Here is a 16,579-nt window from a genome sequence, read left to right as displayed (position 1 = left end):
CCTTGAAGTGAGCTTGGAGGTGGCTTTTTCCCAGTCAAGCCTTCAGATGAGACAACAGCTCTGGTGTGACAACTTAACTCCCATCTCATGAGCAACCTAAGGCAGAGGCACCCAGCTGGGGCACGCCCAGATTCCTGATGCATAGAAGCTGCAAGATAATGAATCTTGTTGCTTTTAGCTGCTACGTTCAGGGGGAATTTGTTATGAAGCAATAAATACAAAAGCACAGAGCAGTGAACAAGCTAGGTAACATCCTTGCTATCCTGGAGCCGACATTCCAGAAGAAAGGACAGATGAGAAGCACGTGGAAAATGGGAATGCAGACGTGAGAACAGACAACGATGTGGCAGGGCGTCACGCGGGGATGGTTGAAGGGCACTCGGGGAGGCCTCTGAAGAGGCGGCATTGGAGCTGAGATGAAGATAATGGGTTGTCAGCTGAACTCTTGGGGAAGAGCACACCAGGCCGAAGGAACTGTGAGTGCAAAGGCCCAGAGGCAGGGGCAGTTTTGTGTGGTTCTTGGAGAAGAAAGCCAGTGTGGCTAGAGCACAGTGGCTGAGGTTTGCTAGGGGCAGGGGCCTGGCAGAGAAAAATTGCTAATTATCTCGCTAGAAAAGCAATATGTTATGATTAAACCCAGCAGGTGTGACCCTGCTCGTAAATTTTATGTAAACTTTTTACCCTGCCGAAGAGAGAAACTAAGATGGCGGCATAGATAAACACTGGGAAATTGCCGCCTCCCACAACAATTGAAAAATACCCCAAAGGACAGAGCGGACATCAGAACAACAGGAAGGCTGGCTGAGTGGAAATTCTACAACTAGAAGGAAAGAAAAGCACACTGAGAGCCAGAGGAGCTGCGGAGGTGAAGTGCAGAGGTACGACGGCTCACGCGCGCGCGCAGAAAGGGGGTGGAACCTGAGGACGCAGCTGTTTTTTTGAATCACAAGCTCCCGACTGCTCTGAACTCGGGTTCCGGGAAGTCTCTGGGGACCCAGGACTCATACGGGGAGAAGCTGGACTGTCGGGCAGCGGGCGAACTTGAGGGCGGCTTTACCTCAGAGATGCTTGCAGCAATTATCGGGTCACTGAGACGCGCGACTCATTAGGGCTGGGAGGAGAATCAGCCATAGCTGCTTGCTCCGCCCTTTGATTCCCTGAGACCCCGCCCCACCCAGGCTGCGGCAGAGGCTTTTGCATGTGAATGTACCTAACTGCAGCCGAGCCAGGCAGACCCGGAACTTCCAAGAGAAGGCCCAAGACCCCGCAGCGGCTTGCATTGCTTCACAGCTGAGCCTCTTCGTGGCTCCTGCTGTGTGGCCTCAGGCAGAGGCTGAATTAGCACCTCCTTAGATCCAGGAGCCACTGTACCCAGTGGTCAGAGGGGGACCATCCAGATTGCAACTCCTCAGATCCATAAGGGACACACTCAGGGAGCAGACTCAGTGAGCACCAAAGCCCCACTGAAGCAAGTCTTGCCCCAGAAGGGTGTCTTTAGCACAGAAGTTCTCCCACTGCAGACACAGCTGATTCTCACTGCCAATTGGCCTGGAGGTCAATTCCTCCCAGTGATCCTACAACAACCAAGGCACCAAGAGTGCACCAAGAGTGTCCACCTCAGGTAACTGGGGAGGCTGAGACACTGGGCCCTACAGGACACCTGGCACGCAGGGCCACTCTATCAACACAGGGAAGCAGCCAAAATGCGGAGACAAAGAAACAGGTCACAAATGGCAGAAATGGAGGAAAGCAAATGACTGGATATAGAGTTCAAGGCCACGTTTATAAGGTTTTTCAAGAATTTTATGGAAACCGCCGATAAATTTAATGAATCCCTCAATAAGTATAGTGAGTCCATGGAGGACATGAAAAAGGACCAACTAGAAATTAAGCATACACTGACTGAAATAAAGAATAATTTACAGAGATCCAACAGCAGACAAGAGGATCCCAAGAATCAAGTCAAAGATTTGAAATATGAAGAAGCAAAAAATACCCAACCGAAAAAGAAAAAAGAAAAGAGATTCCAAAAATATGAAGATAGTGTAAGGAACCTCTGGGACAACTTCAAGCGTACCAACATCCGAATTATAGGGGTGCCAGAAGATGAGAGAGAGCAAGACATTGAAAACCTATTTGAAGAAATAATGACAGAAAACTTCCCCCACCTGGTGAAAGAAATAAACTTACAGGTCCAGGAAGCACAGAGAACCCCAAACAAAAGGAATCCAAAGAGGACCACACCAAGACACATCATCATTAAAATGCCAAGAGCAAAAGACAAAGAGAGAATCTTAAAAGCAGCAAGAGAAAGACAGTCAGTTACCTACAAGGGAGTACCCATACGACTGTCAGCTGATTTCTCAACAGAAACCATGCAGGCCAGAAGAGAGTGGCAAGAAATATTCAAAGTGATGAATAGCAAGAACCTGCAACCAAGATTACTTTATCCAGCAAAGCTATCATTCAGAATAGAAGGTCAGATAAAGAGCTTCATGGATAAGAAAAAGCTAAAGGAGTTCATCACCACCAAACCAGCATTATATGAAATGCTGAAAGGTATTCTTTAAGAAGAGGAAGAAGAAAAAGGAACTATTACCATTTGCCACAGCATGGATGGAACTGGAGAGCGGATAAATACCACAGGATCTCACTCATTTGTGGAATATAATGAACAACATAAGCTGATGAACAAGGACTGATCCAGAGACAGAGAGGCATTGATTGGACTGTCGGGCCTTGGAGGGAAGGTAGGGGAGGGTGGGGGTAAGGGGGAAAGATCAACCAAAGGACTTATATGCAAGCATATAGGCCTAACCAATGGACACGGACAACGGGGGGGTGAGGGCATGAGCGGGGGGTGGGGGGGTAGAGGGTAACTTGGGGACAAGGACACATATGTAATATCTTAATCAATAAAAAATATATTAAAAAAAAAAAAAACTTTTTACCCTGCCAGTACCAGGAACTGCTAATGAACCGCTTTGCAGTTTGTTTTTTCTTTTTCTTTTTTTTTTTTAAATATATATTTTATTGATTTCTTACAGAGAGGAAGGGAGAGGGATAGAGAGTTAGAAACATCGATGAGAGAGAAACATTGATCAGCTGCCTCTTGCACACACCCTCCTGGGGATGTGCCCGCAACCAAGGTACATGCCCTTGACCGGAATCGAACCTGGGACCTTTCAGTCCGCAGGCCAACGCTCTATCCACTGAGCCAAACCGGTTAGGGCTGTTTTTTCTTTTTAAATACTCTGTAGTGTTGCAGATAAAAGGCTTTGCTGTACCCTCGGTCGGCACTGCAGTACGAAGTTCCCTACAGGAGGGACGTGCTGTAGTCAGCTGGCCAGCTTAACAAAGGCTCTTAAATTTAAAATTCTGAGTCAGTGGTCTATCTCGCTGCTTGAGCCCATAACAGAGGGAGAAGGGATGGGAGAGAAGCTGGAGAGGTGGGTAGGGGCCTCACCAAGGCACTTCCTCTAAGGACAATGTGTGGAATATCACCTTACAAAGATGAGCAGCTATCGCAGGACTTTTCTTGAAGTGCAAGACCCTAGCACTTCGCCCAACTCTCTCTCTCTCTCTCTCTCTCTCTCTCTCTCTCTCTCTCTCTCAACCTTCTACACCTAGACTTCTAAGTCACACTCCAGACTGAGCAGTCCCCAGTCCAGTGCTGCCCCTGCCTCCAGCCTCTGCTGCCCATCTCCCCTCTATACCAAGTGCAGCCTACCTCTGAGGGCCTTTGGGAACCTCTGGGGCGGCTGCCGCAGGTTGGATCCAAACAAGAAGCAGAAGCCGTTCACATAGGTGTTCTCCTTGCACGTTTGGTGTAGGGTGGGGCCGCAGGCCTGGAAGGCAGGGTGCAGGTAGGAGGGGCTGTCCCCTGCTTCCTGTCCTTTTACCCCAACATCTCCATCCTCTGCAAGACGCCAGCCCCAACAGCCCCAGGTCTCCACGCCTCCCCTCAGACACTCCCGTGACCCAGGGGCGACTCACCAGCAGCCGGAAAGGGTTGGTGGCAAATGCCAGAGACAGACCCAGGGACATGTTCACGGCCTCCGGGGGCACTGAGAGGACAGGCATGTGCATGGTCACATTCAGGAGAGGAAAGGGCCTGAGGAGAAGCTGGACAGGGGTCACCTCGACCCGGGAGACACCCGCGGGCAGGTCAAGGGGGCACCAGGTTGTGGGAAAAGAATATGAAAAGAGTGCCTGAGGGTGCCTGGGCTGGGAGAGGCTGGGAGCTGACCCGAGAGGGGCCCCAACCACAGACCCTCCCCCCAGAACAAAGGGAGCGAAGGGAATGCCTGGCAAGTGCAGGGATATGCACAGCAGGGCCCCGGGGCTGAGGGAGGGGTGGGGCTCACCCTGCAGCTGGATGGGCTCACAGGCCGATGTGCTGTAGTCACACTGGTAGAGGCCTCCCGTCTGATTGGCCGTCTTTATCTCCTGGGGGGCTCCCACCACCACCCTGCGGGGAGAGTTGGGCACAGGTCGCTGCAGGAACCCGAGGAAGTGGACACGTGGAGAGAGAAGGAGGCCAGGGAAGAAGTCCTGACCGGGGAGGGGGGGAGGGACGGGGGGGGGGCGGGGGGGGGGTGGAGTGGGAGCCAATCCACACAGGTTCTCCAATTCCTAGGGCCAGGACGCTCAACAAAGAAAAAGTGGGAAAATTTTAAATCTCAGCGTGGGAAGGACACACACCAAATAGGTTATTTAAAAATGGTTCAATTCGCTCTTCTCGTGGCACCCAGAGGTGGCGGCTGCTCAGCACGAAGCTGGGCATCTGTTTCCCACTAACCGGCTGCCAGAATTCTGCTCGCTGACCTGGGCGATGGCCGCAAACTTCTGCCTTTCGTGAGAAGCGTGTGGCCACAGGAGCTGGACGGGTTATGTGGTCGGAGTCAGTGGTGTGAAAAGCAGTATGGAGGGGGGGTCCTCAAAACATTTAAAATGTAATTGGCTTATGACCAGCGATTCCATTTCTGGGTATATGTCAGAAGAACCCCAAAATACTGATTCAAAACAATATATGCACCACTATGTTCATTGCAGCATTATTTACTCATGACAGCCAAGCTATAGAAGCAACCCAAGGGCCCATCAATAGACCAGTGAATAAAAAATTGTGGTCCATACATACAATGGAATATTACTTGGCCATAAAAAAGAATGAAATCCTACCATTTGCGGCAGCATGGATAGACCTAGAGGGCATTATGCTAAGTGAAATAAGTCAGTCAGAGAAAGACAAATACCATATGATTCCACTTACATGTGGAATCTAAAGAACAAAACAATTAAACAAACAAAACTGAAATAGACTCACAGAAACAGAGAACAGACTAATGGCTGCCAGAGGGGCAGGAGGGTGAGGGACTGGCTAGAAATAGTAAAGAGAGTACGTACAAATTGGTAGATGCAGAATAGTCACGGGATGTAAAGTACAGCATAGAGACATATAATAGCTGTGTGTGGTGCCAGCGGGTACTGGCACTATCAGGAAAGCCCTTTATAAAGTATATGATTATCTAACCTCTATGCTGGTATCTGCTGTACACCAGAAACTAATACAAAATAACATTGAATGTAAACTGTAATTGGGAACAAAACGTTTAAACCCTCCTGGGATAGGAACTGGGAGAAAGGAGTGCGGGAGATTTTTCACTATCGCACTCTTTGGGATTAACTATTCGGAATATAAATCAAGAAAAACAAAATTTAAAAAAACAAAGGAAATGGGGGAGGGGGGTCTCAGGGATGCATCTTAGAGGGAAAGCGCGGGAGGCAGGGAGCTCCACAGTGGCCCTTACCGGGACCCCTCAATCTGGACCACGCTCTGCCCGAAGCTCCTCGCATTCTCTTGAAAGATCACGGGGTTTTCGGTGTCCAGGTTGAACCCATGACATAAGGCCAAGGCTGGAGGGAGAACAGAGGGTGAGGGTCAGGAGAGAAGGACATAGTGAAGGAAGCAGTACGTCCTCCTGCTCCGTGCGTCTTCCTGTGGGATCCACCCCCACCCAGCACGAAGATGTGGGGCTCCCACATGCAGCTCTGAGAGCCTGGGCCAGAGCTCAGCACCCTCTTCCCACAAAGGACCGATAGTAAAAATGTTAGGCTCTGTGGGCCCACAGGCAAGTAGGGTATATTATATACTTATATAATGTATGTTATGTACTTACAAGTATTATATAGGTAGGTACTCATATACAAGAGAGCAAATGCATTCCCACAGATTTTTCATTGAGGAGATTCAAAATATAATAACTTAGTACACTTTTTGTTATACAAATTTGCTAATGACACAAAGGGAATTCTTTGGGGGAGATGACATTTCTCACTTCACTGGGATTAAATTAGTGTTCCCGAGCATGAAGCAATTATAAATGTCCATCTGCAACCCAAGGCTCACAGGCCATACATGTCGGTGGCGGAACCCTTGACTTATGCCCATTCACCTCAGTGGCTGACCCCCGGCCTAGCCCACCAACCAGGGGTGCTTCCCGCCCCTCTCTGAGCCCCACCCTATGCTCCCACCCTGCTGATTTGCCCAAGATCAAGTTCCTAAATCTCGGTTAGGCAATTTCCTTCCCATGCAACTCTCAAGCATTTCATTCCCGGTTTTTGGCTCGTTCACCACAAAACACAGGCATGAAAGAAAACAAACTTAAATCATTTGATCCATCCGTCATTCCACAAACATTTAGACCTGGGTCCGGAGAAAACAGAACTGCAGGCAAAGTGGTGGTGAGGTGGGATCCAAGAAGAAACACTCTGAGAAGAGCATCCAGTACCTGCTGTGCTTCACCTCTCTAGTCTCAGGTTCCTCCTCTGTGCAGCAGAGGGGCCAGCCAACCCCCTTGCACAGCCTACGGATTCAGTCCTTCATCCAGTCTTCTCTGCTCATCTCATCTTGGTCTAGCTCTACTCTCCGCTCCTTCGTGAATCTCTTATCCTTCCCCAAATCCTCTTTGTCTCTCTCCAATCTGACCCCTTGGTATTCTGCACCTCTTCTCTCTACTCGCAGACTCTTAAGGTCCCCTCCTCCTCACCCTAAGCACCTCCCCCCCGCCCCAGGCCCCTGGCTCACCTGTTAAGAGAAAGATTCCTGGAGTCATGGCTGGAGGGAGCAGGAGCCTGTGACTGTGGGCATCACCAAAGCCAGGAAGGACATAAAAAGAGAAGTAGTAGGAGCAGAAATATGCTAGAGACTCAAAGGAAGAGGGCGGGGCTTAGTGAGTACAAAGCCTCCTTGACCTCCCTCCTGTGGCCACACTCCGCTCCCTCCCCCCACCCCCCAGCTTCCTAGCCCAAACCAGAAAGGTCACTATTTCAAAGGTGTGGTTTGCCCACCAGCTTCTAGGCTTGTGAAAGCATGGTGAAAAGCGAGCCAAGTAGGCTCAGGGCCTGCCTCCTGGAACGTGTGTTCTGCACATTAACACGGGCCCCCCAAGTGTGGGAGGCCACCCCCTGGGTCTCCCTGAAAGCACGCTTTGCAAAATGCCCTGCCCTCCTGCCCAAGGAGACAGGAGCACCCTTCAGCCAGAATTGCCCTCCTTTGTAGCCATCCATAAGGACAGCTCAGACACAGAGAGACCTATATTACTTTGTTTAAGAAAAGAAAAATAACTCAAACCCTTTGCCCAGGAATTTTCACTTCTAAGAATTTATCTTAAGAAATAGCTGAGAAGTACAATCAAAGCAGTTGTGTGAGCTGGTGTGTTGCAGCATTGCTTTTCATCCTGAAACACTGGACCAGCCTCAACACCCACCAGCAGAGGAGTGGCTGAATGGTGCCTCACCTGGGATATGTCCTCATGCTCCATCCGTCACTTCTGCTTCTGGTTCAAAGACACGGGAGCGTCCTATCATGAAATATAGGGAACACCAAACTGGAACTTGAATGTGACTGCTAATGTAACCCCCAAGACAAAGATTTCTTTCATTTTATCTCCTACACATTTTCCCTTGGCCCTAGTTCTCCTTTCTTGTTTTTTCTTTTTTCCTTTTTTTTCCTTTTATTTATTTATTTTTTTAATTAAATCTTTATTGTTCAGATTATTACATTTGTTCCTCCTTTTCCCCCCCCATAACTCCCCTCCACCCAGTTCCCACCCCACCCTCCGCCCTCACTCCCCACCCACTGTCCTCATCCATAGGTGCTCAATTATTGTCCAGTCTCTTCCTGCACCCCTCACACCCCTTTTCCCCCCAAGAATAGTCAGTCCATTCCCTTTCAATGTCCCTGATTCCATTATAATCACCAGTTCATTCTGTTCATCAGATTATTTATTCACTTGATTTTTAGATTTCCTTGTTGATAGATGTGTATTTGGTGTTCATAATTTGTAACATTACCTTTTTCTTCTACTTCCTCTTCTTAAAGGATACCTTTCAGCATTTCATATAATACTGGTTTGGTGGTGATGAACTCCTTTAGCTTTTTCTTATCTGTGAAGCTCTTTATCTGACCTTCAAATCTGAATGATAGCTTTGCTGGATAAAGTAATCTTGGTTGTAGGTTCTTGGTATTCATCACTTTGAATATTTCTTGCAACTCCCTTCTGGCCTACAAAGTTTCTGTTGAGAAATCAGCTGACAGTCGTATGGGTACTCCCTTGTAGGTAACTGACTTTCTTTCTCTTGCTGCTTTTAGGATTCTCTCTTTGTCTTTTGCTCTTGGCATTTTAATTATGATGTGTCTTGGTGTGGTCCTCTTTGGATTCCTTTTGTTTGGGATTCTCTGCGCTTCCTGGACTTGTAAATCTATTTCTTTCACCAGGTAGGGGAAGTTTTCTGTCATTATTTCTTCAAATAGGTTTTCAATATCTTGCTCTCTCTCTTCTTCTGGCACCCCTATAATTCGGATGTTGGTACACTTGAAGCTGTCCCAGAGGCTCCTTACACTATCTTCGTATTTTTGGATTCTTTTTTCATTTTGCTTTTCTGGTTGGGTGTTTTTTGCTTCGTTGTATTTCACATCTTTGACTTGATTCTTGCAATCCTCTAGCCTGCTATTGGGAGTCTGTATAATATTCTTTATTTCAGTCAGTGTATGCTTAATTTCTAGTTGGTCCTTTATCACAACATCAAGGGTCTCATTAGATTTCTTGAGGGTCTCATTAAGTTTACCAGCAGTTTCTAGAAACTTCTTGAAAAACCTTAAAAGTGTGGTTTTGAACTCTATATCCAGTAGTTTGCTTTCCTTAATTTCTGTCATTTGTGTCCTGTTTCTTTGTCTCAGCATTTTTTATGCTTCGCTGTGTCAATAGAGTGGCTTTCAGTGCTAAGTGTACTATAGAGCCCAGTGGCTCAGCCTCCCCAATTACCTGAGGTAGACACTCTTGGTGCACCCCCTTGTGGGCTGTGTGCACAGTCTTGTTGTAGTTAAGCCTTGATTGTTGTAGGTAACACTGGGAGGAATTGACCACCAGGCCAATTGGCTGTGAGAATCAGCTGTGTCTACGGCAGGAGAAGTTCCGTGCTGGAGACATCCGTATGGGGCAAGACTTGCTTCAGTGGGGCTTTGGTGCTCACTGAGTCTGCCCCCTGAGTGTGTCCCTTATGGATCTGAGGAGTTGTAATTGGATGGTCCCACTCTGACCACTGGGTACACTGTCTCTTGGATCTAAGGAGGTGCTAATTAATCTAGCCTCTGCCTGAGGCTACTGAGCAGAAGCCAGCTGTAAAGCGATGCAAGTTGCCCTGGGGCCTTTGGGCAGCTGCAGTTTATTAAGTACTTTTCAGATTACAAAGGGCCAGACCTTTCATATGCAAAAGCCTCTGTGCAGGGCTTGGGCCGGACAGGGTCCCAGGGGATCAACAGGGCGGGCGGAGCGAGCAGTATGGCTGCTCTCAGTCCTGCCTTCAGAGGTCCCGGCAATGGCTGAGAGTGCCTCCAAGAGAAAGCTGCCCTCGAGTTCCGACCGGTGCCAGACAGTCTCGTTTCTCCCGTATAAGTCTGGGTCCCCAGAGACTCGCCCAGAACTGGAGCTCAGAGCTTGAGACTCCCTCCCGATTGAAAAAGACAATCGTGTCCTCAGCCGCCAGCCCCCTCCGCATGCACCTCCGCACCTTTGTATTTTACTTCCGCACTGCACCTCCTCTGAGTCTCAGTATGCTTTTCTCTTTCCTTCTAGTTGTAGAATTTCCACTCAGCCAGTCTTCCTGTGGTTCTGGATGATGTCCGTTCCGTATTTTAGTTGTATTTTTGAAGTGGTTGTTCAAAGCAGCAAACTCAGGTGTTTACCTATGCCACCATCTTGGTTTTCTAGTTCTCCTTTCTTAATAACCAAAACAAATAAACGTTTGTTCTCTGAAAAAAGAACAATCCATACGTTTTTGTTTTAAAAATTACCTGTTCAAAAATATGCATGTGTGGGAAACCCAAAACGTTAATAGGGATTCTCTCTGGATGGTAGGGTCGTGGGTGTGTCCCAGTCATCTATTGCTGTGTAGCAAAGCACGCCTAATCTTAGTGACTTAAAAGAGCAACTTATTATTGTCTCATGGTCCTGTGGACTGTTTGGCCTCAAAGTTCCCACTGAAGGATCTCACGTTGCAGTGAGATAGTGATGGGCTGGAGTCACCCAAGGTTCCGTTGGACTAGACTTTCCTAATGGGTCGCTCGCACTGCCAGTAGTTGGTGCTGGCTGCAGACAGGGAGCTCAGTTGGGGCTACCACCTGGAGTACCTCCGTGTGACCTCTGCGTCATGGGCTTCTCACAGCACCATGGTTAGATTTTAATAGCAAGCGCTCCAAGAGACAAGGATTGAAAGTTTCCAGTCTCTTAAGGTTCTGATCTGGAAGCCATCACAGAGTCACCGCCACCGTATTCTATTAGTCAAGCCATCCAGAGCTCATCCACATTCAAAGAGAGGGAACACAGATTCACATCTCAATGGGAGGTGCGTTAAAGAGTCTGTAGTCAACTTGAGTCTGGCTACTGGATGATTTTAGTTTTCTCCTACATATCTTTAGTATGTAAAGCTTTTATACAAAAAAGATGAATGAATTTTATGATCAAAAAGAAAAGAAAAGCACCAGTGAATAGTTTAAAACAGAGTACCTGTATGTGTTAGCAGGAAAAGGGCTTTAGCAGGAATAGGGCTGAGGAAAGAGAAATAAGGCCGTGGGCCCAGGATGAGAGGACACCCCAGGATGTGAGGAGCAGTTTAGTGGATAAGCTGGCGGTTTTCTGGTAAAAGCGTTTACACTCTGATCACCACAGGAGGCTGCTATTGCTCAGACACTGTGGTCCTCCTTGCCCAAGGGCCCACTATTTGTAAAGGCCCAGGAAAAACGTCTCAGAATGGCTATCCAACCTGCAGAGCCTTTCTCAACAACCAACAAGGGGGTGTGCACCTGACCAAGTGATGACAGGTGGGCACCTTTCTATAGGCTTCCAGTCATTCTCTTCCACCCAACCCCTACCCCTACTCTTGATAAAAATCTTAGCTTGAGTTCCTCTACAAATGGACCCGAGACAAGGATTCAAGTGCAAGTAGTTTATTTGGGGAAGCACTGGTGGTGAAGAGAAGACAGGAAGGAACCCATAAAAGATGTGTGATGAAACGAGTTACTACCAAGGACGATTGGAGCTCCAATCATTAAGGAACTCTGAGAGCCAGCCTCAGCATTATCCTCCTGAGTGACGGGCAAGGGGGCCAGATTCTTATCCACAACTCATATCAGCTCTTAGGTAAGGAGTGCTTCCTGGTGAAGCCTTCATTCTCTGGTGCTACCAGCCTGCCCCGCACCCAGGCAGAGTGTCCCGACCCGCGGGACAGCAACGGGGGAACGAAGAGACACCCTAGGAGAATGAGACAAACAAGGGACACGAAGAAATGGAGGCAAGACAAGTCCTGATCAAGCCTCAAACTTTATTCTCACAGCGGCAGGATATATACTGTTTTAGGGACGGGGGGTGGGTAAAGGGGTCTATGGGCAGTAACCTATTACTAGAGATTTATTAGGCTCCTGATGGCTGTGCTTATCAGCGGAGATGTGTGCTTTAGCAGGCTTTGGATGGCTGTGTGCTTATCAGTGGAGATGTGTGATTTAGAGGCTGTGTGAGGGTAGTTTATCTTTAACTGTTGGCCAATTTGCAAGACACAGGTGGTTTCTGGTAATTAGGAGTTTCTGGATGAACCAGAAACTTATAGTTCTTAAGATGGCTTTGTTTAAGCCAATATCTCTAATGGCTCCCAACAGCAGAGGAGGCTCCAGGGGCCAAAAAGAGCCCTCAACAATCAGTTTCAGGTACTACTGGATGCTAGAAACCAGGCCAGCTTGCAGAAAAATGTCGAACCCTGCCCAGCCAGAGTGGCTCAGTGATTGAGGTCGATTCCCGGTCAGGGGCCCAGGTTGTGGATTCAAACCACAGTAGGGTGCATGCAAGAGGCAGCCGATCAATGATTCTTTCTCATCATTGGTGTTTCTATCTCTCTCTCCCTTTCCCTTCCTCTCTGAAATCAATAAGACTTTAAAAAAAAATGTGGAACACTGATGGGACATAAATGAGGCAACCACAGTGTCTGCTACAGATACTCAAATATTTTTTCACAGCACTTACATGAAGGTCTATTGTTTTTATTTAGTTTATCTATTGTCTGACTTCCCTACCAGAGTATATAAGCTCTATGAGAGCAGAGATTTTTTTTTTTTGTCTGTCTTGCTCATCATTCTATTTCCAGTGCACAGGACAGTGCCTGGTTCATAATAGAAACCACCCCCTCCCAAGAAATGAATAATTGATTTAGAGGAAGAATTCTGGGGAAATTAGGAAGCACCAGGAGTCCTTCTTCCCACCTAGACCGCAATTGTACTAGCAGACTTGGTCTGATGTAACTATTTAGGAGCTCTGGAGTCTCTTCAAAATTAATTTTAGTCTATGTCAGCTTTTAGCACTGTAGCAGCTACCAATCCCCACTCCCCCCAATCTCATGTCAGGAAGCTCTGCATGCAATCCAACAGCAGTTTGCATGCAGCTTGCAGAAACCAGAGCGGGCAGTACAACCCCATCCCCAAAATATTGGGGCTCAGTGCTCTGTTGATTACAACCTTTTATCTCAGAGATCCAAACACAGAGACAGACAGCCATTGTTGTCCCCGCCTCCATTGTAAAAGTTGTTTCACCTCTGGGTGAAGCAATTTTCAAGAGATTTAAATGACTGGTGTATTTGTTCCCCTCTTTCATTTTTCTCTCCCCCCCCCCCTTTTGGGAGCCAGACAGTTAAGACCTAGTACATTCAAAAGCATACACAAGAATTTAAGAAGTAAACTACACCTACCCTAAGATGTTAAGACCTTAAGATCTCAGGCTAATCCCTAACACAGAGTTAGCATATAACAATTTTTTTTTTTAAAAAAAAAAAAAGCAAAGTAAAACAAAACAAATAACAGCAAACCCTGGGGAAGGGAAGAATATGATATCCAGAATTAGTATATTATTAGATTCAAATATCTTATTTTCAACAACAAAAAATCACAAGGCATACAAAGAAAAATGAAATTATGGTATATTCAAAGGAAAAGAAAATAAAAGAAAACATTCCTGAGAAAGACCAGATAGCAGACCTACTAGACAAAGACTTTAAAAAGGCGCTCTTAAAGCTGCTCAAAAAGGAAGACATTGAGAAAGTCAAGAAAATGATGTAAGAACAAAATACAAATATCAATAAAAGGTATACCTACAAAGAAACCAAAAGGAATTCTAGAGCTGAAAATTACCTAAATGAAATAAAAAATTCTTCTGGTGATGGAGTCTGGAGAAGACACACAGAAATGGCACCTTGCAAGGGGGAGGAAAAGAAGGAAGAACAGGTCATCAGCCTCAAACTGTAGGTGGTTGAAGAATAAAATATATTTAGTCTTCTCCACATCTTTGCAGCCTTCAATGATACTTTTGCCCATGTCACTGATCTTTCTGATAAGGCAACCATCTGCCATGTGACTGGTAGGATGAAGATAAAGGCTGAATGAGATGATTCCTCTCCATATTCTGCCATGTTGGCTGCTTAGAACGTGACCCAGAGGTGCAAACACCTGGGCATCACTGGCCTCTACATAAACTCAAGGCTGCAGGAATAAATAGGATTCACACCCCTGAGCCAGGGCCAAATCAACTCTCAGAGCCCTTGCTCGCTCAGGAATAAAGATCGGACAGATTAAGGATGTTATCCCCTCCCTCTCCAACAGAACCCATAGTAAGGGGAGCCACTATAGTCACTATCTGTGAGCAGGACTCCTCAAATTATTGTTTTATGCTAATAAATTTTCTTTGTGTGAACAATAAAAGAAAATAAATAAAAGAAAAATTTACAAAAAGGATTCTAAGGCAGATTTGAGCATTCCAAAAAGTGAGTCTGAAAAATTAAAAATAGAACAATTGAGGTTACTGAGTAGGAAAAGAAAGAAGGAAAGAAAGAAAGAAAGAAAGGAAGGAAGGAAGGAAGGAAGAAAGAAAGAAAGAAAGAAAGAAAGAAAGAAAGAAAGAAAGAAAGAAAAGAGATTGAAGAAAAGTAAAAAGAGCCTAAGGGACCATCAAACAGACTAACATATACATTGTGAGAGTGCCAGAAGAAGAGAGGGGGGAACAGAGGGTCAGAGAAATCATTTGAAGAAATAATGGCTTAAATCTTCCCAAATTTTATGAAAAACATAAGTATAAATATTACAGAATCCCAACAACCTCCAAGTAAGATGAAGTCAAAGAGACCCATACCAAGACATATTATAATCGAACTGTTGAGAGACAAAGACAAAGAGAGAGTCTTGAAAGCAGAAAGGAAAAAGTGAATCATCACATACAAGGGATCCTCAATCAGATTTCTCATCAGAAATTTTGGAGACCAGAAGGCAATGGGATGATATATTCAAAGTGCTAAAAGAAAAACAATGTTGGAGAAAACCAAGATGGTGGCATAGGTAAACACCAGAAATTGCTGCCTCACACAACCACTTCAAAAAAACAACTAAAAGACAAAATGGACATCATCCAGAACCACAGGAAGGCTGGCCGAGTGGAAATTCTACAACTAGAAGGAAAGAGAAAAGCACACTGAGATGCAGAGAAGGTGCAAAGTGGAAGTAAAGTGCAGAGGTATGGAGGCGCACTCGGAAAGGGCCGGCAACTGAGGACACAGCTGTCTTTTTCAATCAGGAGGGAGACTCAAGCTCCTGACTGCTCTGAACTCCAGTTCCAGGCGAGTCTCTGGGGACCCAGACTCATACAGGGAGAAACTGGACTGTCTGGTATTGGGCAGAACTCGGGGGCAGCTTTCTCTCAGAAGCACTTGCAGTGATTACCACAGAACAGTAAGACCCAGGTCCTCTTAGGGCAGGACTGGGGATCAGCCATAGCTGTTTGCTCTGCTGTGTTGATTCCCTGAGACCCTGCCCCACCCAAGCTGTGTGCAGAGGCTTTTGCATGTGAATGCCCTAGCCCTTTGCAATCTAAAATTACCTAACTAACTGCAGCTGGGTCAGAGAGACCCAGAACATCCAAAAAGAAGGCCCAATGCCCCACAGCAGCTTGCATTGCTTCACAGCTGGGACTCATTTAGGCACCTCCAAACTCTAAACAAAGAAAAGGAATCTGCAGATCTCTCCATCGCTCCTGCTGGGTAGCCTTAGGCAGAGGCTAAATTAGCACCTCCTTAGAGATCCAAGATCCAGTGTACCCAGTGGTCAGAGTGGACCATCCAGATTACAACTCCTCAGATCCATAAGGGACACACTCAGGGGGCTGACTCAGTGAGCACCAAAGCCCCACTGAAGCAAGTCTTGCTCCAGAAGGGTGTCTCCAGCACTAGGCTTCCCATTTCTTCACATCCTTGCAAACATTTGTCATTTATTAATTTGTTGATGATAGCCATTCTGACAGGTGTGCGGTGATACTTCATTGTTGTTTTGATTTACATCTCTCTGATGATCAGTGACTTTGAGCATTTTTTTCATATGTCTCTTGGCCACCTGTATGTCCACTTTAGAGAAGTGTCTATTTAGGTCCTTTGCCCATTTTTTTTTATTGGATTGTTTGTCTTTCTTTTGTTAAATTGTATGAATTCCTTATATATTTTGGATATTAATCCTTTATCAGATGTATATTGCCAAATATGTTCTCCCATACAGTGGGCTCCCTTTTCGTTTTGTTGATGGTTTCTTTTGCTGTGCAGAAGCTTTTTATTTTGATGTAGTCCCATTTGTTTATTTTCTCCTTAGTTGCCTTTGCCCTAGGAGATGTATCTGTAAACACATTGCTATGAGAGATGTCTGAGATTTTGCTGCCTATGGTTTCTTCTAGGATTTTTAAGGTTTCCCAACTTACATTTAAGTCTTTTATCCATTTTGAGTTTATTCTTGTGTCTGGTGTAAGTTGGTGGTCTAGTTTCATTTTTTTGCATGTTATCTGTCCAGTTTTCCCAACACCATTTATTAAAGAGACTGTCTTAACTCCATTGTATGTTCATGCTCCTGTATCAAATATTAATTGAGAATAATGATGTGGGCCAATTTCTGGGGTCTCTGTTCTGTTCCTTTGATCTAAATGCCTGTTCTTGTGCCAGTACCAGGCTG

General features: G+C 46.2%; 1 protein-coding gene across 1 annotated transcript in view; it reads right to left on the bottom strand.

The window, feature by feature from the left end:
• ITGAM (integrin subunit alpha M) overlaps window positions 1–6,048 on the bottom strand; it is a gene marked incomplete at its 5' end in the record, with an annotated part of 47,311 nt that extends 41,263 nt beyond the window's left edge. Inside the window, 6 exons of the mRNA XM_081090309.1 lie at window positions 3,731–3,848; window positions 3,997–4,067; window positions 4,368–4,471; window positions 4,802–4,852; window positions 5,814–5,919; window positions 6,021–6,048. Of these exons, the coding sequence (XP_080946435.1) occupies window positions 3,731–3,848; window positions 3,997–4,067; window positions 4,368–4,471; window positions 4,802–4,852; window positions 5,814–5,919; window positions 6,021–6,048 (478 nt within the window). The remainder of the gene's footprint in view (window positions 1–3,730; window positions 3,849–3,996; window positions 4,068–4,367; window positions 4,472–4,801; window positions 4,853–5,813; window positions 5,920–6,020) is intronic.
• Between the last annotated feature and the right edge of the window lie 10,531 nt (window positions 6,049–16,579).

Source organism: Myotis nattereri (assembly GCF_964212035.1).
Source record: "Myotis nattereri genome assembly, chromosome: 4".
Lineage (NCBI taxonomy): Eukaryota > Metazoa > Chordata > Mammalia > Chiroptera > Vespertilionidae > Myotis > Myotis nattereri.
Note: the sequence above shows the minus strand (reverse complement) of the source record. Positions and strands in the feature narration are given on the sequence as shown.